The 24,559-nt window shown below is 55.1% G+C and overlaps 1 protein-coding gene across 1 annotated transcript; it reads right to left on the reverse strand.

Annotated features, from left to right (window-relative positions):
• Window positions 1-247: 247 nt before the first annotated feature.
• Window positions 248-22,567, reverse strand: ADAMTS15 (ADAM metallopeptidase with thrombospondin type 1 motif 15). The gene is made up of 8 exons (XM_068976291.1): window positions 21,559-22,567; window positions 9,752-9,884; window positions 9,389-9,556; window positions 8,908-9,191; window positions 5,465-5,642; window positions 3,820-4,001; window positions 3,538-3,713; window positions 248-1,429 (listed from the first exon to the last, which is right to left on the reverse strand). Exons 1-8 carry the CDS (start codon window positions 22,513-22,515, stop codon window positions 688-690), a joined length of 2,820 nt encoding a protein of 939 aa, XP_068832392.1. The 5' UTR covers window positions 22,516-22,567; the 3' UTR covers window positions 248-687.
• Between the last annotated feature and the right edge of the window lie 1,992 nt (window positions 22,568-24,559).

Consider the following 24,559-nt stretch of genomic DNA (forward strand, 5'->3'; position numbering starts at 1 on the left):
ACCTGCCTCCACCTGCAAAGCCTCAGAGGACACCAGCACACAAGCCCTCCCACTAGTGTGGTGGCCAGATGACACTGGGAGGAGAGGGAGCCCTCGGACGGACAGCTGAGAGAGGAAGGAAGATGCACCCAGGCCACTCCCCGCCCCGGCACACACCTCATTCCACATGGAGTGGCCCAGGCTCCAGTTACACCTGCCCTGCCCCCGCCCCTCAGCTCTGCCCACCCTCCAGCCAGTTTTCACTGTTCAGTCCAGGTCGGGCAGGAAAGAAAGTGGTTGAAAGCACCAAAAAGACCTGCCTTGTTCAGAGATGGCTCAGAGCCCTGGGGCCCCCTGAGGGTGCCACGCTGCTGGGCCGTGGCTCTTCCAGCAGCCTGCGACCTCCCTGTAGGGAGCGTGGTCCCTGAAGTTCTGCTGGGAGGCGCCTGTCCATCCTCCTGTCCCTGGGAGGCTGGGTCCGCGCCTCCTGCCCAGCTCTGCACCCCTGTGAGCTTCGCCGTGAGGCTGGCCCCGGAGGAGCCGGGCGTGAGGTAGACTGTGCCTTCGTGACTTCGCTTCCCCACCCAGGTCCTTGTCCCTGGATGTGGGTGACCTCATGGCCTGGGCCCTGGGCCACTGCCTTGTGTGGGCAGCTAGCAGGGAGGCGGCAGCATGATGGGCCTGACAGTGGGCAGGAGGGCCACCGGCTCAGCACGGCCTCAGGATGCAGAAGTCCAGCTCCTGGGGCTTCCGGCGCAGGTCGCACTGGTCGCGCGCCAGCAGCCGCCCTCCGTGGCCCATGCACTTGAGTGGACGCCTCTTGAACCCCCGGCCACAGCTCTTGGAGCAGGGCGACCAGGCGCCCAGCTCCCAGGTTGGACAGGGCTCCCCGCAGCTGCGCGTCTCCACCGGGCGGTGTGCAGCATCGCAAGTGGATGCCCCGCGCTGCCCTGGGGACCCGCGACAGTCCACTGGCCGCCGCTGCAGGCCGCCCCCACAGCTGGCCGAGCACGGCCCCCAGCTGCCCGCCACCCAGCGCGCGGGGGCCTGGGCGTCTGGCTGCTCCACCTGGTTGGAGAGGCTAAGGACGCTGTTGTGGTGTACGGAGGGCGCCCGGGGCTCCTTGGGCAGGTAGAAGGAGTAGCGGACCCGCGGCGGCGTCATCTTGCCCACAGAGAGCACCTCCACAGTCAGGGGCTCCAGGATGGGCCGTGAGGCCTGCAGGCTCTCCACCGCGGTCCCCGTGCCGCTGTAGCGCAGCAAGCTGCCCTTCACCACCAGGTCCCGCTCCACGGCCGACACCACGAAGTGCCCATTGAGCAGGTATTTGCCTTGACTGTTCTTCAAGGCCAGATAGTTGTCGTCTCCGATCAGCCCCTTGTAGCCGCGCTGGCGGATGTCGATGCTGGAGGCGCCCGCTGGGATGGCCACCACGAAATTGTAGCCATGCCTGCGGTGGAAGGATGCGTGTTAGAGGGCTGCAGGCCTCATGACCCTGCTTCCCACCTCATGACCCCTCTGCTCTCCGCCCCGAGATAGGTTCCTCTTCCTCAAACCCCCCGGCGGCTCATGCAGGTGGCAGAGTCCATAGCCTGGCCCCGTCCAGGGTCACACACACCAAGTGGTGGTGAGGCTGCCTCACCCACCACCAGATCCTCCAGAGACAGTGGAGAGGAAGGAGGAGGAGCAGGCTGGGGGGAGGCTGGGGCTCTGTGCGTGGAGGTGTGTGTGCGTGCTCAGTTACTTCAGTTGTGTCCCGACTCTATGCAAGTCCATGAACTGCAGCCTGCCAGGCTCCTCTGTCCGTGGGATTCTCCAGGCAAGAATAATGGAGTGGGTTGCCGTGCCCTCCTCCAGGGGATCTTCAGCCCAGGGATTCAACCCAGGTCTCCTACATCTCCTGCATTGACAGGCTGGTTCTTTACCACTAGCACCACCTGAGTGCAGGAAGGTATATGGCCCCAGAGTCAGGGGCCCAGACCAAGCCTTGGCTGGGGTGTCAGCTCCCTGGTGACTTCAAGTGAATCAGACTCTCTGGGCTCCACAGCTCACCTACACAATGAGCAGGTTAAAAGAACTGATGTCTTAGGCTCCTTCTGGCTCCACTAGTCTATCAAAGGGACACCTGCCATTTAGCTAGTGAAACAAGTCAGGGGGTCTACCTTTAATTCCCCTCCCCGGGTCTCCCCTGCAGGTCCCTGAGACTGCAACGCCATTGGCTCTCAGTGTCTGAGCACCCAGAGAGGTTGCACCCAGGGCTCGACAGAGGGCACTGTGTCTGGGGGGACAGTGGAGGCTCCTGGACAGCCATCAAGGCCTTCCCACCAGCAGCATGTGGACCCCCAAGTTCTCAGAGCCAACCATACCCCCTCACCTGAGACAGCAGGAGCTCTGCTTGCCTCCTCTTCTTCCAGAGAGTGGGTCTGGACTTTCCAAGGAGCACAGTCCCCTGAAGAAAAGGGGCTGTGCTGGACCTTGGAAAGCCAGGAGCCCAGGCTCTGCTGGGACAATTCTCCAGATGATCCAGGCACCCATGTCCAAGGGAGAGGGCTCCCTCACACCAGCTGCTCACTCCCCGGTCTCCCTAAAGTTTATTGCTATTCTTGCCTTCATCCCATCCCCAAGGCCAGGGCCTCATGCTCAGGAATCAGGGAGACTGTCACATCTATCCCCAGGTAGTTTTTTTTTTTTTTTTTAATCAATATCAAGAACATTTAGTGAGCATTTATTATGCACCAGGTACTATGCTCGGAGAAAGCAATGGCAACCCACTCCAGTACTCTTGCCTGGAACAGTCCATGGCGTCGCTAAGAGTCAGACATGACTGAGCGACTTCACTTTCACTTTTCACTTTCATGCATTGGAGAAGGAAATGGCAACCCACTCCAGTGTTCTTGCCTGGAGACTCCCAGGGATGGCGGAGCCTGGTAGGCTGCCATCTATGGGGTCTCACAGAGTCAGACACGACTGAAGCGACTTAGCAGCAGCAGCAGCAGCAGGTACTATGCTAAGCATGTTACTCGAATTAATTCCCTTAACCTTCACAATAGTAGACTGGAGATACACTAGCACCAGACTCACTTTACAAGTGGGGAAATCTGAAAGCCTAGAGATTGCATCACTGGACCAGGGTCATCAAGAAAGTGGGAAATGGGATCTGAACATAGGTCAGTCTCACTCTAGGACCCGAGACGGGCCCTAATGACTTTACTGTCTCCCTAAATATCATCTCCCGCTAAGCAGGGTCCTACTCAAGACTCCATCTTTGTTGGATGAATGAATGAATGAACATCACTCTCATGGGCAAGCATGAGTGGCCTCCACAGCAAGGGTGCTGGCCAGGATCTGACATTTACCCCATCTAACCCGGGAGTTGGTGATGGACAGGAAGGCCTGGCATGCTGCGATTCATGGGGTCGCAAAGAGTCGGACACGACTGAGCTACTGAACTGAACTGAACTGAACCCAAGGTTCCAGGGCCTGGGGGGTAACTCCTCCCCTCCCGCCCCCATCCATCCTCTCCCTGTCCTGGACACACCCCCAGGGCCCAGAACTCACATGGGCTTGGTGAAGAGTCCTGACACCTTCTTGCAGCTCTTATTGTCTCCTCCACATACCCCACACTTGTCGAACTTCTTTTTGGAGCCCAGGTTCCCATCGCAGCCTGCCTTGATGCATTTGCCCTGGACGCAGACTGAGGTGGAGTCTGGGGTACAAGGCGTGCCGTCCACCACCTGCAGGGCCCCCCGGACAGGGAGAAGAGGAACAGGGGCAGCTCAGCCCGATGCTCCCTAAGACTGTGTACGCCCGTCCCCCGGCCTCCTGCCCGGGCTCACCCACCTTGGGAGCCAGCACGTAGAAGTAGCCGGTGCCGTTGGCTCGGCAGATGAGCTTGCACTTGTCCCGTGGGGAGACGCCTGAGTACTTGGGCACCCAGGCCACGGCCAGGGTGAGCCGGTTGGTGCTGTGGTTGTAGCCGTTGAAGGCCTCACACTGCTCCTCCCGGAAACTCTTGCCAGAGGCTGGGGAGGAAGGAAGCACACGCAGGAAGCTAAAGGGAGGGGCAGTGGGGGAGAGGGCAAAGAATAGGAGCCCGCCCCGTATGGTTGCTCAGCCTCCCTCGGCTCTAAACAGCCCTCTCCACCCTTGGCTGAGTGGTCCTCATCACCAAAACCACCCCATTTCAAAGAACCAGTGCAGACTGGCACCAAAGGAGGCAGGATACAAATGATCATGCATCCCCCAGGCAATGTGCCGCCTTCCCCAGTGGTCCAGCCTTAAATTCCCTCGACAACAGGAATCCTAAATAGAAGCCTTCAGTGACCTAGTGAGACTGTTTACGGAATGTTCCTAAATGCATAAAATACATACATAGATTACAAAGAATACCAATTATATATTAACACACAACAATCAATATATTTTGAAACATATTTGTGATGCATGTGCTTCCTTGTTAACTCATTATATAACAAAATTCAATGATGAGTCTAAAAAACAACCAGGAGGTCTTCCCTGGAGGTCCAGGCGTTAAGACTCCAGCTTCCACTGCAAGGGGCAAGGGTTAGTTCCCTGATGGGAAGCTAAAGGTCCTACAAGCCATGCCACACAGCCAAAAAATAAAGTAAAATATTTTTTAAAAGCTTTAAAAAAAATCTAAGTGTGAAGTGGTGATGAGCACAAATGGCATTTTGAGAAATCTGCCACAACTGGAAATATGTAACATATGAAAATACCTGGGATTTCTAGCAGTGGCAGAGCCACAGACCAGCATTACAGTTTATTGCCTAACTAAGAGAAATACTAAATTTTAGGTGGAAAGGTTAGGAAAAGCAAACAAACAAAAATACTAAATTTCTAACTGAAAATATTATTAAATTTTAGATTAAAAAGTTAATAAATATAGAGATGTCATCTTCCCCCACCCAAGTTCAAGAGGCTTGGATGAAGAATTCCTGCTCATATGTAAGACCCATCTCTGAGTTCTAAGCTGGGCTGTATCTATTCCAGTCTCATAAAAATAGCAAGAAACTGAGAATGTGGAAAAGATGTAATTTACTTTTATCCCAGCAAATTACAGAGAGCTGATCATGGTCTATAGGAAAGTCAAACAAGGGATATGTAACAGTTTTTTTTTTTTTCTAAACCATTTTATTTTCATTCTGCTATTGTTATTACAAAGAATTATTCTCAGAAAACACATAAATTAAAAGCTAACCTGTTTAAAAGAATTCCTGCTTATGAAGATGGGCTTGTCAGTGCTTAACTAAGAGGGTTCTAGTGTCCTGTCCCCCTTGGACCATTTAGCCTTCCAGCCTCGGCCTCAGAGGATAACAGCCCTGGCAGAGGTGAGCGGGCAGAGAAATGATACCATGAGGTACCTCTGCGCCTGCAGACTCTGCCCCAGGGGCGAGGGCCTCTGCTGAAGTAGCTCTGTGGCCTCCAGCCCACCTTCCCAGCTGCACCACGGGCACCCCCTCCTCACCTGAGCTGGGGCAGGACTCCAGGTTGCAAGAGCGGTACTTCACCCTCACCCCTTCACAGTACTTGCCGCCATTGGCAGGGGTGGGGTTGCTGCACTGCCTCCGGGCCAGCTGCACGCCCCCTCCACAGGTGCGCGAGCAGGGGCCGTAGGGCTCCCACTTGGCCCAGGAGCCGTCCACCTGCGAGGAAGGGACTATTACACTCTTGAGGGGTCCAGGCACCACACGCACACCGGGATCCTACAGGAGAGCTTCACGGGGACGGTCTCCACCATCCCACCCCATCAGAACAAAAAATGCTTTGTTTCCGGGCCCGGGACACACACCACACTGTAGCCTGGAGATAAGCAAATGGCCACCGCTCCCAGTTACAAGCCAGGCCGCACGGGAGGACGGGGCTCCTGGCTGTAGTCGGTCAGGGACGCTCCACCTGTGCCCTCACCGCATGGGTGGTCTTGAGCAAAGCAGAAAAGCTTCCTTAAGTTCCAGGGGTTTCATGTGCAACACTGGAGCCAGCACATCTGACCTCAGGTCAAGGTCAAGTGGAAGGCTGAAATGATGCACCCTGTGTGATATTTCCTAGGCCAATGCTGGCCACCTCCCAGGAGCGCATGGCTCCTCTTCACATATTGTTAGTGTCCTTACAAGAGTCTCTGGGCCTAAAGTGGCCAGTAAACGGTGTCACGACAGATGTCCGAATAGTCTCATCTGTGAGGTTTCTAAAATTCCGACTTTTCACCAAACCAGACTGGTTGTCACCTCAGTCTGGGGCTGTATTTGTGAAAGTTTTGCTACAAGCAGATGTAATGTTTGTGTTCAGAGGAGATAAAGAGAGGAGACTACCAAGCAATCCTCAAAGTCTATTTGGCTTTGGGGTGAATTATGCAGTGTTGTTTTACTTTTCAAGAGGGTGGAGAGAGGGTAGAGAATTTGTAGTCTTCATTATGTTTTTCTTGGGATGACAGTAAAGTTAAGTTCTCGGCATTGAAAACTCATGAGGTGGGCGACAGGGGGTGAGGCCCTGCTGTCCAGGCTGGGGTGGAGACACGGCCACAGATCATCCCAAGCCACCAGCCCAGGAGGAGCCTGCCACTGTGACTGCTGTAGGTGCTCAGAGCATTGCTCCCAACTGTTCTCTGTCAGAAAGTTTCTGTTTCATTGTTGCCAGCGTGTGTTTCATCCTGCAGAAGAACACTTTCCCTTAACCCTGCTTTGTCCTCAAATCAGAGCCCACCCCAACTCAGCCCTTCCCTTCCTCAGCAAGTCAGCTACACCTGCTTTTTCTACCTGCTGCCTCTGCTGTGCCTTGCACCACAGGAGCCCCCTGGCCAAGGCAGCAGTGACCCCCTAAAGACTGAAAGAGACCGTGCCCAGGCCTGTGGTCCCCAGTCTTCAATATTTAACTTTGCTCCTGTGGCTTCTGAGATGATGCTACTTTGTTTTACCTGGCATCACTTCTTCTTGCATGCTCCTACAGGAAACACTTCTGCCATGCACCATCCAATCATTCATTTGCCCAGTATTTGTTGAATTGTTACTAGAAGCAAATCTCTGCCTTCAAAGCAAATGCATCCCAGCAGGGAAGACAAACAATAAAAAGAAGCCTGTGCACCTGCTGTCAAATGGGATTAAAGCAGGTGGGGGAGAAGGAGGTGGAGCTGGTCCCGGCAAGGTAGGCCGGCACCACTGGGGATGGGAGAGAGTCAGATGCCATTGGGGCCTGGCTGAGCCCTGTGAATACACTGAATAGGGATGGGGCAGGGGAGTGTCTGTGAAGGAGTGATTCCAATGCTGGACCACCACGTCTCCACTCAGTAACAGGCTGGTGAGGATCTGAGTTGCGTGAGAGACGATGGAAAGATGGTCAGATCAGTGGATGGACTGTACATAAAAGGGACTTGAAGAATTGCTGGAGTTCAGAAACTAGAGGCAGTTAAACTGGGGGAAATGGGGCCTCAGTGGACAGAGTGGGATTCCTGAACTAGGTCACTGGGGTGATTAATAAGCTTTGTGCTTTGACCTTGACTGTTGAGGCAGTGACTCCCTGAAGGGCCAAGGTAAGGAAGCAACAGTCTGCTCAGAAATGAGGTTGGGGACGGAGTGGATTTGGCTGCTGATGGACTGAGAGGTCCAGAGTGCCTCTCACATCACATTTCCTATACCCAACATCCTCTTCACTTATCTCTTTACCCTCCAGATTCTTCTTCCCAAGGAAAGGAGCTGGCCGTGACTGGCCTGTCTTCAAGAACTCCCAGCCTCTGTGCAGCAGACTAGGAGTCCAGGCAGCCTCTGGCTGGTTCCAAACCACCCTCTCAAAGATATCCCCAATGGAGCACTGATCCCCACAAGCCTCCAGCTCAGCCTACCTCCCGGACTCTGCCCCATCTCTGCCCGTTGAGACCCTACTTATCCCTCATGACTCTCTTCCAGTTCACCCTCCTCATCAGGGCTTTTTCTGGCCCCTGCAATCATCAGTGGTCTCTCATCCTTGTTCTCCGCAACATGTGTCATGCTCTGTCTCAACACACAGCGTACGCTCTCCCACTCCTCCGATGACAGTCACATTTCTAATTTCCCCACTAGACTGTGTGCTTTCTGACGTGGCCCATGTTTTCTTTGTTTTTCTGACCACCCAGAACCCTGAATACAGTGGGTTGTTGCCTAATGAGTGAAGTTTTAATTAAATGTATATTCCCAAAACAGAAGATTTTACAGAATTCTGTAACACACCCATCTCAGGGAAATTGATAAAGTATTTGATGAATGCTTTTTCATCATGTTGCCTCTGAGCACATAAAAACCCCAAGGCAAGATCTCTTGTGGCCAGGGCTGAGGCAGAAGATGGACGGACAGTCCCCACAAGGATCTAGGGATCTAGGGTGGACCTCCTGCCTGGAAAAGTGCCAATCCTTTTGCTATCCCAACCCAAGATCTGAAGAATATAAAACTCTTATTATTCAGAGAATATCTGGGTTTTGAATTTGTTCTGGTTTGGTTGGTATTCCTATTTATCAGGAAAAAAATAACTTTCATTCATTTATGTTTCAACTTCAAAAACGACAAATCACAATAGAAACTGAAGCTAAGTCCAGGATGTAACAAGTGAGCCTGGTGCACCTTAGGCTCCCTGGCCATGAACTACCCAAAGAAGGTAGAAATGAAGAGCAGGTCACGAGCCAGTCGGAGCTTCAGGGGCTGGAGTCTAGGTCCTGAGCCCTTCCCAAAGAGATGGGGTGCAGCTCAGGGCTTGCCAGCTTCCCTGACTGGCCACATGATTTTTCTCCAGTCTCAGAATCAAGGAGGGGACAGGACCACCGCCAGTCGTGGAGACACACGCAGCCCTGACGCAGTTACAGCCACGCAGCAGTCTGTGCTGGGCTGGTCCCCTGGGGAGGCTCCCGGGCACCCCCACCCCCACCCCTCCGCGCCGCTGCAGCCCACTCACCCGGTATTTGTTGAGGTTGTGTCTCTCCACGCAGGCCCCCTTGAGGCAGAACCGGCCCTCGCCGCAGCCCGTGCCGTCTGCCCAGGGGAAGTGGCGCGTCTGGCACACCATCTGGCCCTTGGCCTTGCCCGTGCACCACAGCTTGGTGCAGGACTGCATGTAGGGGCAGGGCTTGGAGCCCACACCGAAGGCCAGCTCACACTGCTGGCTCAGCGGGTAGCTGGCGCCCGGCAGGTCCTCAGGCAGGGAGACGGGCTTGCTGGGCTGGTCCAGGAGGCAGTCTCCTGCGGGAGCCGAGGATGTTCATCAGGGACGGGCCCAGAAAGGCAGCCATGGCCGGCGTGGGGTCTCGAAGGCAGGGAGAGGATGAAGCCAGGGACACAGAACGGGCCCCGCCAGAGCCTGGCTCCTCGGGTCGAGAGTGAGGTGGGTGACAGAAGACAGATGGGCCCGGCGGCCCGCCTCCCCAGGCCCCGCTCACCGTGCCCACTGTCCAGGAAGTCGGTGACGATGGCCGCGCTGCAGGCCGACCAGGGGTTGGCACGGTCAATTTGGATGAGTGTTGGGGACATCATATGGTTGCCCCGGAGCTTCCCGAACACCTCTTCGCACACCTTCACATTGTCATGGGGCATGTTGAACACGTGGCCTGCAGGGGAGACGAGCGGTCTCAGAGGGGGCCATGGCATGGGGGACCCATGGGGCAGGCCCACCCAGAAGAGGTAGCCCCTGCTACAGGGCCTCGAGGGAAAAAAGACAAATGTCCACCCCTGCACAGAGCACACCCAGAGGGAGCAGAAGGGAGCCCTGCCCTTTCCACCCCCACCCTGAGAGCCCTGCGTACCCAGCTCGTGGGCGGTGGTGAAGGCCGACGGCAGCCCATCGTCCTCGATCACGGAGCAGCTCCTCTTGGGGTCGCACATGGTGCCCACGTCGGCCATGCCCAGGGTGTCACAGGTGGTGGCCCCACACAGGTCCTGCCCAGAACGGGGAGAAGCAGAGGCCGGTGGGAGTTAGAGATGTAACGTGGGGACCCATTGAGAAAGAAGGACACTCAACCCACTCCCAGACCACGGGGACCCATCACCTCCCAGCCAGGCCCTTTGCCCAGGGGGTTATGAGCTGCTCTTTCTGGAATGAGCCCAGGCCTCGGAAGGAGGCCTCGGGAGGAAAGCTTGCTGGCTTGCGAGCTGAGAAGATGCTGCCCAAATCCTACCCAGGGAAGCCCCAGGGAGGAAATCAGGAGGCCATAATTACATGAGAGGGACCACTGCTTCCAAAAGAGACCGCCTTCCAGCCCAGGAAGTGGGGGCTCCCCAGCTGGGTGAGGTTCTGGTCATGGCTAACTGGGCAGGAGGGGGTGGAAAGCCAGCGCTCTCCCAGCGGAGTCGGCTCTGGGAGCCTGGGTCCTCAATGGGGGATGGCCTTCAGACAACCATGAATTAAGCTCAGACTCTCAGCCAGCGGGTCACTGGCCAAGGGCCCGCCCTGCCCAAGGCCCAGCTGCTACGTCTGGGAGGGGCAGAGCGAGGCAGATGCAGGCCCAGATCCAAACCCCACTCCACTGGCCACAGAGCTCAGGGGACCACAGGCTTGACAGCCACTACAAAGACTATACATTACAGGGAACGAGACCTGAGCAGAAAGGGCTGTCCCTCTTTTTGTACTGAAACAAGCTGCAGTGGGCCAGGGCCTCCAGCAGCCCTCAGGGAGCACATCCCACAGGGCTTGGGAGCACTGTGGGCCAGCGACATGCCAGGAACCTTGGCGCCCTGAGCAGGATGAGAACAGGACCCCTGTGCACATTCTGCTCCTCCTGAAAAGTCGCTTTAAACAGGTGACACTGATGCTATCTGCACCCTATTCCCGCCTGCACTGTGGAAGGCATTGGGCTGTTTACAAGAAGTTTACGGGCAGCATCTCACGTGCCCCAGCACAGGCTGAAGAAGCAGAGGTGTTATCACACGCATCTGTTGAGGGTGGAGGCTGTGACTCGTGATCACATCTCATCATGGTGGTGACCTTGGGTCTGCACCTAACACGCAGAGTCCTGGGAATCCTCCAACCCAGCCCAGAGTAGGGCTTTCAGCACCACCCTCCCCACAGACGCCCTCTTTAGACTACCCTGAAGCTCGGAGATGCTCAAGCCCCAGCCAGGATCTGCAGTCTGGACACTCAGGCTCTCTCAGCCTCATCGCTGCTGTTTACCCAGCGTCTCTGGAGGCCCCTGGGGAGAAAGCACTACTGGTGTTTCCCTGGGGAGCCCAGCAGCTCCCACAGCACACACAGAGCTGTGCTCAGCTGTATGTCTCTAGGGGTGTGTGCACGTGTGTGAGCATGCACACCCATGCCGACGTGGGGAAAATGCAGGCAGCCAGGAGGCGTAAGTGGGGCCAGGGGGCACGGGAGGAAATGCAGTCATAGTACAGAAAATCAGCAAAATTTAATCTCAGGCACTCAGAGGTTTACCACCTGAGCAGTCAGGCTTGGCTTCCCACGGTCAGGTGACAGGCACAGCTCCTCACAAGTTCACAGGGCTTCTGGCCAGAGAACCCCCAGGGGATCAGACCAAACCGGAGGACACCCGAGTCACTGGTGGGTGAAATGCCGTCTCACCCTCGCTCACAGCACCTCTGCCCCTTCTTCAAGCCCCCCAGGCACACCTCAGATTCCATCTCTTTCAAGTACCCTTTCCTCGTCAAAGGCTCAAAAAGCTCTCCTTTCCACCCCACCCCTGACCCCTGAGTTCTGAAACCCAGAAAACATCTGCTGTCAGGACACGGCAGGAAGTAGGGAAAAAGAAGCTCATCAGTGGTTCAAGGACTGTGGCCACCGAGGAGCAGTCTGGGTGGACAGAATGACCTGGGGATAGAGGACGGAAGGGAGACGGGAATGGAAGGGAGGCAGGAAGGCTCGTGCAGGGGCAGAGTGCGGGGGACACAGGAGCACAGGACCCCACAGAGGTGGTCACCCCTGGAAGTTCCAGCCTGGCAATCACAGCCTTCAGGGACAGCCTCTGCCAGACAAGTGTGTCACACTGTCCCCGGGCCGCCATGGGCACCCTGCACTGGCCTGGAGTGGGAGAGGGCAGGACCAAGAAGACTAGAGGCTGGCCCTGGCCCATCACAACACAGACATGTCACGCCGTCCCCAGGTCATCATGGGCACCCAGCACGGGCCTCATGTGGGAGAGGGGAAGACCAAGACCTAGAGGCTGGCCCTGACCCATCAGGACACAGACGTGTCCCTTCAGGCAAGTCAGCCTATTCCCTGGGCCTTGTTCCCCTCCTGGAAGGGCCAGCTCCCACTGAGAACCAAGACAGTCCAAGTGCCGTGAGCCTCTGCCCCTTGTCAGCTCAGGGGAAGGAAACCTAAGGCTGATCTTGTCTGCCGACGCACACTGTGCAGCTGATAAAAGCGACTCACAGAAACGTGAAATCACCCACAAGGAGACTCAGAGGACCAGCCCCTGCCTTGCTCAGTGGAAGAGGCTGGAGCAGAGCGAGAGCTCAGGCCAGGGTCCGGCGGCTGCTGCGAAGCCCGCCTCTGCAGCCCAGAGGCCCTGGAAGCCGAGAGCTTTCTCCTTGCCCTCTCTTCTATCTTGTCCTCCTTTCTCTGGGGAGGCGGGTTTTCTGTGCAGCAGATGTGCCACTGCAGGCCCCTCCTGGCCAGGAGCAACCTGTTCTTGCCATCAAGAAACTGCAGTTTCTCTGGATCAAACAAGAGGAACAAGGCAAGAGCTGGCAACCTTCCTGAGTGTCGGGGTGCAGCCAAGAGTGGCCGTGCCACAAGAGCCAGCCAGTCGCGGGGGGAAGACCAGCTGCTGGGCATCAAGGGCTTGGCCTGGCCCTCAGCCCCGGCTCAGGACTCAGGGACTCTCGCTGGACCTCCTGCTTTCAACCCCCACGGGTGACTGTGCAGGGCCCGCCATGCCTCCCTTGTGGCACTGAGTCCCCACCCTTCTGGAGGGATCTCACACGTACTCCAGTGGCCTTAACTGCTTTACACGAGGTGCTTGTCTCCAGAACCAGAGCTGCTTCTGGGTCCTTCCACCTGCAGGGTGCAGGCACCACCCAGTCCAGTTGCCACCTGCTTCACTATTTCTGGGGACTTGCCAATTCTTGTAGCCACAGCCACTTTTCCAATGGACCCAAGAATCCTCTTGGCCAGGAACCTAATCCTCCTGGATCATTCTTTTCTGTCTCTTTTTATAACAATAATTTAGGATTGGAGCCACAATTTGGAAACAAATAAGGATAGCACCTCACTCAGTTAGGTAAGGAATCCACCTGTCATGCAGGAGACTGTCTACAATGCAAGAGACCCAGGTTTGATCCCTGGGTTGGGACGATCACCTAGAAAAAACAAATGACTACCCACTCCAGTATTCTTGCCTGGGAAATCCCATGGACAGAGGAGCCTGGCAGGCTGAGTCCATGGGGTTGCAAAGAATTGGACGTGACTTAGTAACTGAGCCACACACACACCACCCCTCCCAACCAGCTGTCCTCCTACAGTCCTCCTTCCACCTCGTCTCACTTTCCCCACCATCTACTGAGGCGCTTGATGTTTTCCAGCAGTATGAAGAGAGGGGATGACAGAGGATGAGATGGTTGGATGGCATCACCAACTCAATGGACATGAGTTTGGGTAAACTCCGGGAGTTAGTGATGGACAGGGAGGCCTGGCGTGCTGCGGTTCTCATGGGGTCGCAAAGAGTCGGACACGACTGAGTGACTGAACTGAAAGTGAAATGTATAGCTCAGGAACTCTACTCAGTGACCTGTGGGGACTTATATGGGAAGGAAATCCGAAACTAACAGGATACACATATACCTGTGGCTGACTCACTTCGCTGTACAGCAGAAACTAACACAACCTTGTAAAGCAACTATTCTTCAGTAAAAGTTAATTTAAAACATCAAGCACAGTAAAATTTTTTTTTATGTGGCAGAAGACACATGTTCTGATGGAGACAGCTTTCCTGCTCACACTGAATTTCTGGCCATGAGAGGCCATGCTCATGGTCACAAGCCACATCACAGCTTCCAAGAATCCTACTCACAGTTCTTCACAGCCTCTCTGTCATACTGCAGGTGAGGAAACTGGGGCTCCGAGGGCTATGATGACTCCCCGCCAGAGCCAGGCCACTTTGAAGTAAAGAATGGAGTCAGAATCCACTCCCTTGAACACCCAGGGTAGCATGGCCTTTAGTCTGGAGAGTATCACATGAGCTAGGGCTCAGGTCACCACTGGGGAGACCACTGCACTGGTATTAACATGGCCCCTGTAGTTGGTTGCCCATCTGAATCTCTCTCATGCGTCACTGGAGTTCCTCGTCAAACTCAAAACCCACTTCTGTTTGCAATCCCCAAGGACAAGAAGGCCTTACTTTGCTAGAAGGAAAAAAATCTATCAGTTCAGGGTCTGGGCAGCGTGACTCAGGAAGCCTAGTGAGAAGAGGCTGGCGTGTCCTAGCAGTGTGTATCTGCAGGTTCTGTTCCCCCAGGTCTCCTGCATGGCAGATGAATTATTTACCGCTGAGCCACCAGGGAAGCCTAATTCTGTTCCACCAGAATACAAATCCCTCGAGATGCATGGAATGGTGTCACAGCAAGAGATGGAGGGAATCAGCCAGGAATGCCCTCAGCGAGGAAGCAGGGGAACCCAAAGTTTGCAGGGGACCAGACTCTCTCCAGAAACCATCCCTTCAAGGAGTACCATGTCCAGTGGTCGCTGGCATTCACATGGCAGATGCTATTCTAAGCGCCTCACCTGCTTGTCGGATTCCTCACTGCACCTTTGTGAAGGAGGCGCCACAATCAGGCCCCGTCTGCAGATGAGCCCCGGGAGACCATGCGTAACCAGCCCGGGGTCGGCAGTGAGCTCGAGGAGAGACAGGGAAGGAGGGTCGAGTGAGGGCTGAACCCAGGCCGTGAAGCCATGGAGCCTGATCCTCCCCGGGCCTGTGTGCTGCCTCCGGGGCACGAGCCCTCCAAGAATCAAGGGGCTGGGCAGGGGCTCAAGAGGACAAGGTCATCCACTCTGGACCCCTGCCCCCAGAGCTCAGGCTGGTCACCAGCGGGGAGAGGCCGAGAGAGACCTGGGCAGAGGGGAAGGCAGGCTCAGGGGCCAAGAGTGCTCTGGGAGAGGGGTCTGTGCCTAGCTCCCAACCCCATCCTGACACGCCAAGCCCATCCCTGTGGTGCACCAGGGCAAAGCCAGAGGCAAGGAGCCTCAGTGCGATGCCAAAGAACCTAAGGCTCCCTCTCCTGACTCTGCAGGCAGCAACCTCAAGCGATGGAGGAACGATCCCCCGGAAGGAAGGAGAAACCACCTGAGCACTCAGGGTTCTGTGATCCTCCCACCCCATGAATGACAGCAACGTGCAAGGCCCCATCAGAGGGGCTACACAGACGCAGGGAGGCCCTGCCTGAAGGCAGTTTACACATCACTGGGACTGGCCACTTCAGAGTCCAGAGTCTCCACACGTAGAGGAAGCGTCAGGGCATACCTGCAGGGGGATGGGGCAGAAGGCTTCACAGCAGGGCCATCTTAAACCTAAGCTCCAGCCAGGGGCCCACCCACAATAACTGGACAACGGCAAACACACGGTCAGACTAAGGCAGTGGTGGTAACAGGGCACTGATCCTGGAACACTCAGTAACTCACCCCCTCAGCAGCCCTACACAGCATCATTATCCCTGTTTTATGGATGAGGATAGAGAACTTCAAACAGCTGATACATTCAGTGTCGTGACTAAACATGCAAGCACCAAGATCCCAAGTCAGCTCCGCCCACCGCCATGCCTGTGTTCTTTCCATCACTCCACGCGACCCAGGCAAGTGTCACAGCAAACAGCTGTGAGACGTTCAGAGGCAGGGGCGGGGCAGGACCCATGGGGGACAGATCTCGCTGGCTCTCCTGACTAACCAGTGTCTAAAAATGCAAAGAAAAGTTTCCAGTGCACATTCCTCCCTCCAAACTCCCTCCCCACCCTGGCCCATCACTCTTGGCTTCCTTATGCGCTGTAAGTAAGAAATGGGGCAGAAGAACCATCTCCCTACAGACGGGGAGAACCGTCTCCCCTCCGTGCTGTCTGCCTCCTCCCTCCCAGAAGGAGTGCGGTTGAATTTCCATTTAGTGATCAAGATTTATAAACTGTTAAATACCAAATCTACAGCTGTCTCTGTCTCTCTCTCTGCTAACATCTTCCTCCAAGGCTGACTTCAAAAAAGATCCGGACAAAAGACAAAAATTCTAATTCCAAAAGACACACGCTCCCCAGTGCTCACAGCAGCACTATTTAAGACAGCCAAGGCATGAATGCAACCTAAAATTCCACTGTCAGATGACTGGATAAAGAAGATACAGTCTCTATATACAATGGAATATTACTCAGCTATTAAAAAAAGAATGAAATAATGCCAGTTGCAGCCACATGGATGAATCTAGAAACTGCCATACTGAGAGAAGTGAGCCAAACAGAGAAAGACAAATATCATATGATATCACTTACATGTGGAATCTAAAATATGATACAAATAAACTTATTTACAAAACAGAAATAGAGCAAGAGACATAGAAAAAAAACTTACGGTAACCAAAGGGGGACAGGGTTAAGAAAGGGATAAATTAGAAGTTTGGGATTAACATGTATACACTAAGATATACAAAATAGGTAATTTTACAATAAGGTTTTACTGTATATAATCTATAAGGGAAAAGAATCTGAAAAAGTATACACACACACACACACACATACATATATGTATGGCTTCCCTGCTGGCTTAGCAATAAAGAATCCACTTGCCAGTTCAGGAGCCACAAGTTCTTCCTGGGTCAGGAAGATCCATCCTCTGGAGAAGGAAATGGCAGCCCACTCCAGTATTCTTGTCTGAGAAATCCCATGGACAGAGGAGCCTGGCAGGCTACAGTCAGTCCATGAGGTCGCAGAAGTGTTGAACTTGACTTAGCAACTAAGCAATGACAATAACAACATATGTATATATATAACTGATTCACTTTGCTGTACACCTGAAACTAACACAAGGTAAAACAAAAACAAGCAAAAAAAAGATCTTGACAAAATTGTGATTCTTTTTATTATATTGATAGATATGTATAAGAGACATTTATCATTTTGCTATCAGCATTTTTTGTCTGAACACTAAATTTTACTGTCATGTTGCATCTAATTCATTATGGAAAGAACTGGCCTCTGTTCCAAACGCGACTCCGGAATGCTGATTGATCCTATGTGGTGTAGGATACGGATTTGCTGTTCACTCCCTAAGTCATGCCCGACTCTTTGCAGCCCCAGGGAATGCAGCCCGCCAGGCTCCCCTGTCCTTCACTAACTCCCAGAGTTTGCTCATACTTACGTCCACTGAGTCAGTGATGCTATATATACACATCTATGCTGTACATATACACACGGTATACACACACGTCCCCACAAGACCCAAGGCCAGAATGGGAAGACGAGTGCCAAGCCTGAGCGGTGAAAGGAAGAAAGGCAAGAGCAGGAGTGAGGAGAGGAAGGGGATGACAGAGACCCTGCCTCGAAGACCCTACAAGAGGAAGAAGAGAGCTTGGAGGAAATCAGGGAAGGGAGCGGCTGAGGGAGCAACACGCGCGGTGCTCAGCGCTCTCAGGAAAAACAGGTACATGAAGAAGTAAGCGGGCAAACCCCACAAACTACAAACCCTAAAACCTGTCAGTCCCATGGAGGAGACATCACAGGAGCAAACTAGAGCAGAGACTGGAGGAGCGGGCCTCCCACAAGAAGGAAGAAAGCTTCCTGTCCCATCGACACTACCTGCTTCCTTCTCGCCAGTCCTTCCATCCAGCATCTGTTTGTCCCTCATCCTCGGCTGCTGCACACCAGTGTTAAAGAGAATGATTTGGCCTCCAGCAAAGAGGGATCTTGGTCTTCACCAAGGCAGTCACACCACATTGTATTGGTTGTTTCCTTGTTGGAGGTCCCTGACACGCGGTGAATTCCTGGGGGCCAGAGGCCACATCTTACGAGTATCTGTATCTCCACGCCCAGGAAAGCACTGCAAGTAATAGACGCTCAGCAAGCGTTAAGAGAATGTATGGATAAATGAATGGAAGTCAGCCAACCACAGAGCTACCCAAACTGCAGAGGCATCCAACCTAAAGAAGAGAGAAGACCCAGGGAAGCGTGGACCCTCTGGACCCCTGCCCAGCAGAGCAGAAGCCATAGAAACTTCTCATAGAAATAAAAGTCCACGCAGAACAACTGGCTCTCATTCTCCACAGATCCTGGTTCCAATTCCGTGTGACCTCATCCAGCTGTTATGAGCTGGAAGCTGATCGCTTTGCACAATCCAACATGCACTCTTCCTCCAGGAACTTAGACTCATTCTGAATCTTTAAGGAAACTCCTCAAATTGTCAAAATCCTTGCAGTGTGATCCATGGTTCCTCCTTTGCGGACAGTAAAGGATCCTCCCTGGGTCTCGTCTTCCCAGTGTTTTGATTTCAACACCTCACATCACTCCCTCCGCCTGCCAAGAGGACAGCAGGCTCCCACAGCCTGGCCCAGGCTTGCTGCCACCGCCGCAGCACTGAGGGGTTGGAAGGGAGCTCCAAATCCACCCGTCCAGCCCTTCTCCTGCTCTTTGCCGGGCACCCCAGAGCTGCTCGCCCCTTGTCGTCACAGGAAGAAATACGTCTCGGCCAAGCCCGACCTCTTCCTAACTGCTTCCACCCCGTGAAAAACACAACCATGTGATCAGAGACAATCACACCATTTTTCTAATACCTCCGGGAGATCCAAGAAATAGGTGACTCTAAATGTACCTGTCAGTTCAAGGTCCTTTAAAGACAAAGGTAATTTAAAAAATAAGCGCATTTCTAAAAATGTTTAATCCAAACAAATTATATATGGCTTCCTAGATGGCATTAGTGATAACGAACCTGCCTGCCAGTGCAGGAGATTTAAGAGACTCAGCTTTGACACTGGATTGGGAAGATCTCCTGGAGGAGAGCATGGCAACCTACTCCAGTATTCTTGCCTGGAGAATCCCGTGGACAGAGGAGCTGGGTGGGCTACAGTCCATGGGGTCGCAAAGAGTCAGACATGACTAAAGCAACTTAGCATGCATATATAATTCTTTTCAAATTTTAGTTTGAAAAAGCATTAATTACACCAATATTCTGATAAATATAAGCAGAGAAGCTCACACATCTGATTTAAAGGATTACTCCTGACCCTTACAAAAGTAAAGAATCTACCTGCAATGCAGGAGACCTGTGTTCAATCCCTGGGTTGGGAAGAACCCCTGGAGAAGGAAATGGCAACCCACTACAGTATTCTTGCCTGGAGAATCCCAGGGACAGAGGAACCTGGTGAGCTACAGTCCATGGGGTTCCAAAGAGTCAGACATGACTGAGCGACTAACACACTAACTTACAAACTAAGACAAAAGTCCCTCTTGTGTTGGCGTAGAGAGGTAGCTCCAGAATCCTGGAGCCCACGCCGGCCTCTGTCTAGAAAGCGCAGCTGTATGCTGGCGTTCTCATCTCATACTGTATCTTCCCCCGGGAGCTCAGGAATGAGCCATTCCTAAGACTCTGAGAACGCGGCAGGCCCCGGAGTCTGTGCTGATGAGGAGGTGGGGGAGAGATGTTTGCTCTAAAGCATAAAGCACGTATCTGCTTGACAGGCCTGCCAACCCAGCCTCCCTACTCTCTGGCTTTGCCCTCGCGACGCCTAAGCAAAAGACAGCTTCTAAGGGGTCACACCGCACACACCCCTGCTTGTGACCCAAGTGGCCACACATCTTGTGCCTGATATGCATGGGCAACAAGGCCCCCTGGGAGGGGGGAATCTAACCCACACCAGCAACAGACAGAAGCTGTCACGCTGTTTGATTGCTGCTGCTTCACAAGGCTGATCCTTCCAACAGCGTGACCTATACTCCTGCAGGAGATCTTTTCCCAGGACTGGTTCCAAAAGTGAGGCACACCACGAGGCGGCAGAGACACAAGTCTGTTACATTAGACCAGTGAGCAACCTTCACAGGGCATCCCGGGTAGCAGGTAGGCCAACAGCTGCTCTCCCCATTAAGAGATCCTGTTCACGGCCTCTGCTCTCTCCCCAGCCATCTGACTGCCGAGCTCTCTGTATGCAGAGGTCAAGGCCCCCTCCCTTGCAGCTTCCCTGTGACTCAGGCAGAACTTGGAGGAGTGGGGCAGTGACAGCTCCACAGACCTCAGCTGGAAGAATGAGCACAAGGAAACAGACTCAGGCCAAAGACCTCCCTAGAGGAACCAGGTGGTGGGAGGAGAAGGCTGGGAAAGGAGGAAGTTCAGCCCAGGAAGGACCCAGCTGTGCCAGCTGGGTCAGTGTGGAAGGCTCCTGCCCCAGCCCTGTGCGCACCAGTCCACCTGCAATACAGCAGAGACTCAGGACCGCACAGGTACCCGAGGGCTCCATGCCATCCCCAGAAGGCTGTGGTTATGACATGAACAAAGCGAGAGGCTGGCACTGATTCAAGTCCCAGCTCCCAGGGTCAGAGGAAGCGGGTCACACGGATGCCCTCTTCCCTCTCGGTCTCTCATACCTGAGAAATTTCAAGACTCCGAAAACACAGCACCCAGTCTATGAATCTAAAATGTCAATAGATCCATAGCACCAAAGGCTTCTCTGATGTGTTATTCTGACCTTTCTAATCCCAAGACTCAGTGTCTTTCCAGCCCTGCAGCTGGGATCTGCGGGCGCTCTGTCACTGAGCTGACTCCTTCCTCGCAGCCGGGGGCGGGAGCTGGAGCCCTCACAGGACGTGTCAGTGAGCCTGCTCTGGCGGAGCTATCTCAGGGCGCCCAGGTGCCCCATCCCCCGATCTGCCAACAGGGATACCCGACAACTCAGCTCAGCTCCGAGCAAAGCTCCACTCGGAGCTCCAGACTCCGAACTCTCTGACTACTCTGCCTGCTCTGAACAGGCCAGAAGCCCCCCTCAGGAAGGAGCCAGACCCCGCGCTGCCCGGGGGAGGGAGAAGCAGCAAGGAAGAAGGGAATGCTCCCTGTACTTGAGTCTGTCCTTTCGCTGCAACCCACGAAAAAATCCGAACTAGCCCTCCACCCCAATCCAGACGTCCCAGGCCCAAGACGGACAGAGGACTGCAACGTGCTGCCCTCGAGAAGAACAGCGGGCGCTCAGCTTGCAGGTCCCCGAGCAGAAGGAGGAAGCCTGGGAAGGAGGGTCCGGAAGGACTCGGACGCCCCCTTGAAGGAGGGCTGGACTCTCCAACACCATCCTCGGGGCGCCCCCTATCGGCCGTGCAGACCAACCGCGGCTCCGGGGCGGCAACTTCCTGGGTCCCGGCCCCTCGGCGTCATTGGCCGCGCCGGGCCAACACCTTCCGAAGGAGCGGGCGTTCCTCCCACCGCCCACGTGCGTCCGCATGCACGCGAGTCAGAGCTCCGCCGAGCCTAGCGGCAGTCTTTCCCCCGAAGAGCCCAAGTGGCAGTCGGAAGATATCAACGAAATTCAGACTCGGGGGTGAGGCGGTGACTGCGCGGCATAAAGGACATTCGGAGAGTTAAGGGCGGAGACTCCCGCCACCCAAACAAATGGAGGCTACCTGGATCCAAAGAGATGACGGATCGACTCACCTGCCGGGTGAAGAGGATGGCCGTGTCCCAGTACTCTGGGTGCTTGTCACTCACTTTGTTCAGTTTCTTCTGCCACGCGCAGAAGTTGCGCAGCGTCAAGGCCGCATTGCCCGTGACCTTGGGCCCCGTGTCGCGGTCTCCGAGAAGCAGCACCTTGACCACGACGATGTTGATGGGGTTGAGGATGCTGGGGTGGCGGTAGAGCCGCGCCGCCGTGGCCAGCAGCGTCAGCAGATAGTGCTCCAGGTCCGCGCCGTGGAACTTGACCATCGACTCGTCCGCCACCACCAGCGTCTCCACGTATCGCGGGATAGACACGAAGCGCTTGGCGCGCCCGGACCTGCGTCGGCTGCGAGCCTCCCCTAAGCCGATCCGCCGAGGCGTGTAAGGGTCCAGGGCCCGCAGGATGGCGGGGTTCCAGCCTGAGCCCACCCCGCAGCGAGACGTGGGATCTCCGGGAGGCCCGCCGGGGACGCCCCGGCGCTGGAGGAGGTGCGCGCCCTGGCTGTTGCGCTGCGCCGCCGGCGCGCTGGTGTTGGGCAGCGGGCTAATGACATACTCGGCGCCCCGGTAGCCGAAGGCTCCGCGTAGCCCCCCGCACAGGCTCAGGGCGGCGAACGAGTCTGGCTCGGCATTCACGTCCCCAGAATAGAAGCAACGTCTCAGGTCCGGAGAGCTGCGGATGAGTCCCTGGAGGGGGACGCCCAGGTGCTCAGTGGCGAAGGCGGGTGCCAAGAACTGAGCATCTGGCGTCAGGTGTAGATAAAAGTCCTCCTGAAACGCTGTGATCTGAAAAATGAGTCCCTGATCCCTGGAGTCCTCGGGACCCTCCCAGTAGTAGTGGCGGCCGTTGATGTCCGGGTCTAGTCGGATGGGGACCACCACCTCCCGCTCTGGCTCTGAGCCGCCGGCGGGTGCCCCGGCGAGAAGCAGCGTTAAGATGCCCAGCAGGAGCATGGCGCCGGGCAGCGCACAGCCGCGCTCTCGGAAGGGCCCGGCCCGGCTCCCTGGCCGCCGGCACGGTCTCCTTGCAGCCGGCACACCGGAACCACCGACGCCCCGGGCCGCCCGCAGCTCCCAGAAAGGAGAACCCCAGGGAGGGAGACTCCTCCCAGAGCTGTGAGCATGCACCGGGCAGCTCGCGCCTCCTACCTGTGCCTTTCCAAGCAGAGCGCGCCCTGGGAGCTTAAGTACAATCGCTGTCAAGTGCAAGGACGAAGATTTGCAGCGGAGAGCTAGAGGGAGGTGCCGGCCGCTTCTCCGAACCCCAGCGGTTCACAGCGCAGCAAACCAGGCGCTGGGCGAGCCTATTAAAGGCCCCCTCCTCTTTGGACTGCCCAGTCAGCGCTCTCCCTCCCTCCTCTCCCAGCCTCCCAAAGCTTGCAGCCTCCTGGGGCCACCGAAGAACTCGATCCCGCCTCCCGAGCGCAGAGCCACTTGGCGGGGAGGGAGTGGCGTTGCGCTGAGGCAGGAGGCGTGGGCTGGCCAGAGCAACCGGCGGCGGAGTCTGCATTTGCGTCCGGCCCCAGTGCCCAGAGCATCAGTCCGGACCTTCGGCTGGCTGCGCCCTGGGTCTTAGCCTTTATCTCAAGGCAGTTGGGATCAGGAATGCAATATGAAGACTGGAGGCTAACCCTCTCTCCCAGACCCACCTCAGCCCTCCCGTTGCAATTTCCTCATCACAGTGTCCCCAAAAAAATCCAGAGCCAAGAATTGCCCCTGTACATGTGCTACTGCTGCCAGAAGGGCACATTCTGGGGCCCATGGAGAGCTTGTTTGGAACCCATGGCTGCCCAGGCCACGGGGCAGACGGTGGGCAGGATGGGCTGGTACCGATGGTTAGTTTTCAAGACTTTGCTATTACGCAGTCATCACTAACATTTTAGTTATGTGAACTTATAAACCGTGTCCTAATGATTTGAGCACAATTATCTGTGCTCTGGAGCCTGGGGGATCACCAGTCCTCCAGGACAGACCCCAGCCCGCTGGTGGAGGGGGATGCAGGGAGGAGAGCAGATGATGAGGGTAGGAGGGCATGACTGAGTGGTGCCCATCTCACATCCCACATAATGCAGGGGCATCATGACAGAAGCTTAGACCAGGTCCTGGGGGAGTGTTCACACCGCTCAAGGGGGCAAATGCTGCCACTCAGGACTGGAGGGGTTGGGTGGTGGAGAGCCCTATTTAGCCCTATTTAGCACACCAGTGCCCAGGGATGTGGAGAAAAGGGTGGTCCTCCTGCCAAAGAGGGGCTGAGGCACTGGTGGACTGTGGAAAAAACATCAAGAAAAGGTACTTTCTGGGACTTCCCTGGTGGTCCAGTGGCTAAGACTCCAGGCTCCCAATGCAGGGGGCCCAGGTTCAATCCCTGGTCAGGGAATGAGATTCCACATGCCACAGTGAAGACCAGAGCAGCTAAATAAATAAATGAAAATAAACATTTTTTAAGGGAGCATCCTCAAAGTATTTCTTAGAAAAGAAAGAAAGAGTACTTCCTCCCTGCCTTTCTCTCCTGTGATCCTTGACCAAGTACAGGAAGGACTCTGGAGTGAGAAGCTGAGGGTGTGCAGTGGTGATGCCATCAAGCCACGAGTTCCTGCTGACTTTGAGGGGAGTCTGGGAGCCCTGTTTCAGGCTCTGGGCCCCAAGGTCCTTCCTAGCTCTCAGTAAAATCTACGTCTTTCTTCTGAGAAGGAAAGAGGGCAAGTAGAGCAAGGAGGGCTCTCCTGTCTCTCCTGAGACCTAGAAAATCTTTCCAGAACCAAAGCGCTCTGGGTTGAGCTTGTAAGAGGAGGAGCACGTAGGAGTGGGACTGTGCATGAAGATCTGAAGCACGAGAAGGGGGTGTGCAGAAGAAGTTTGGAATTTTCTTAGGAGAGTGGCTGCTGGAGTCAACAACTCTGCTGTGGAAGGGAAGAGAATGCTGGGACTGGTCCCAGAAAGAGCACTTTCTGCCCATTATTCTCTCCCCATAAAGGATCTGGGTGCAAGAGCTTTGGAG

This window comes from Capricornis sumatraensis, chromosome 8, assembly GCF_032405125.1.
Source record: "Capricornis sumatraensis isolate serow.1 chromosome 8, serow.2, whole genome shotgun sequence".
NCBI classification, from domain to species: domain Eukaryota; kingdom Metazoa; phylum Chordata; class Mammalia; order Artiodactyla; family Bovidae; genus Capricornis; species Capricornis sumatraensis.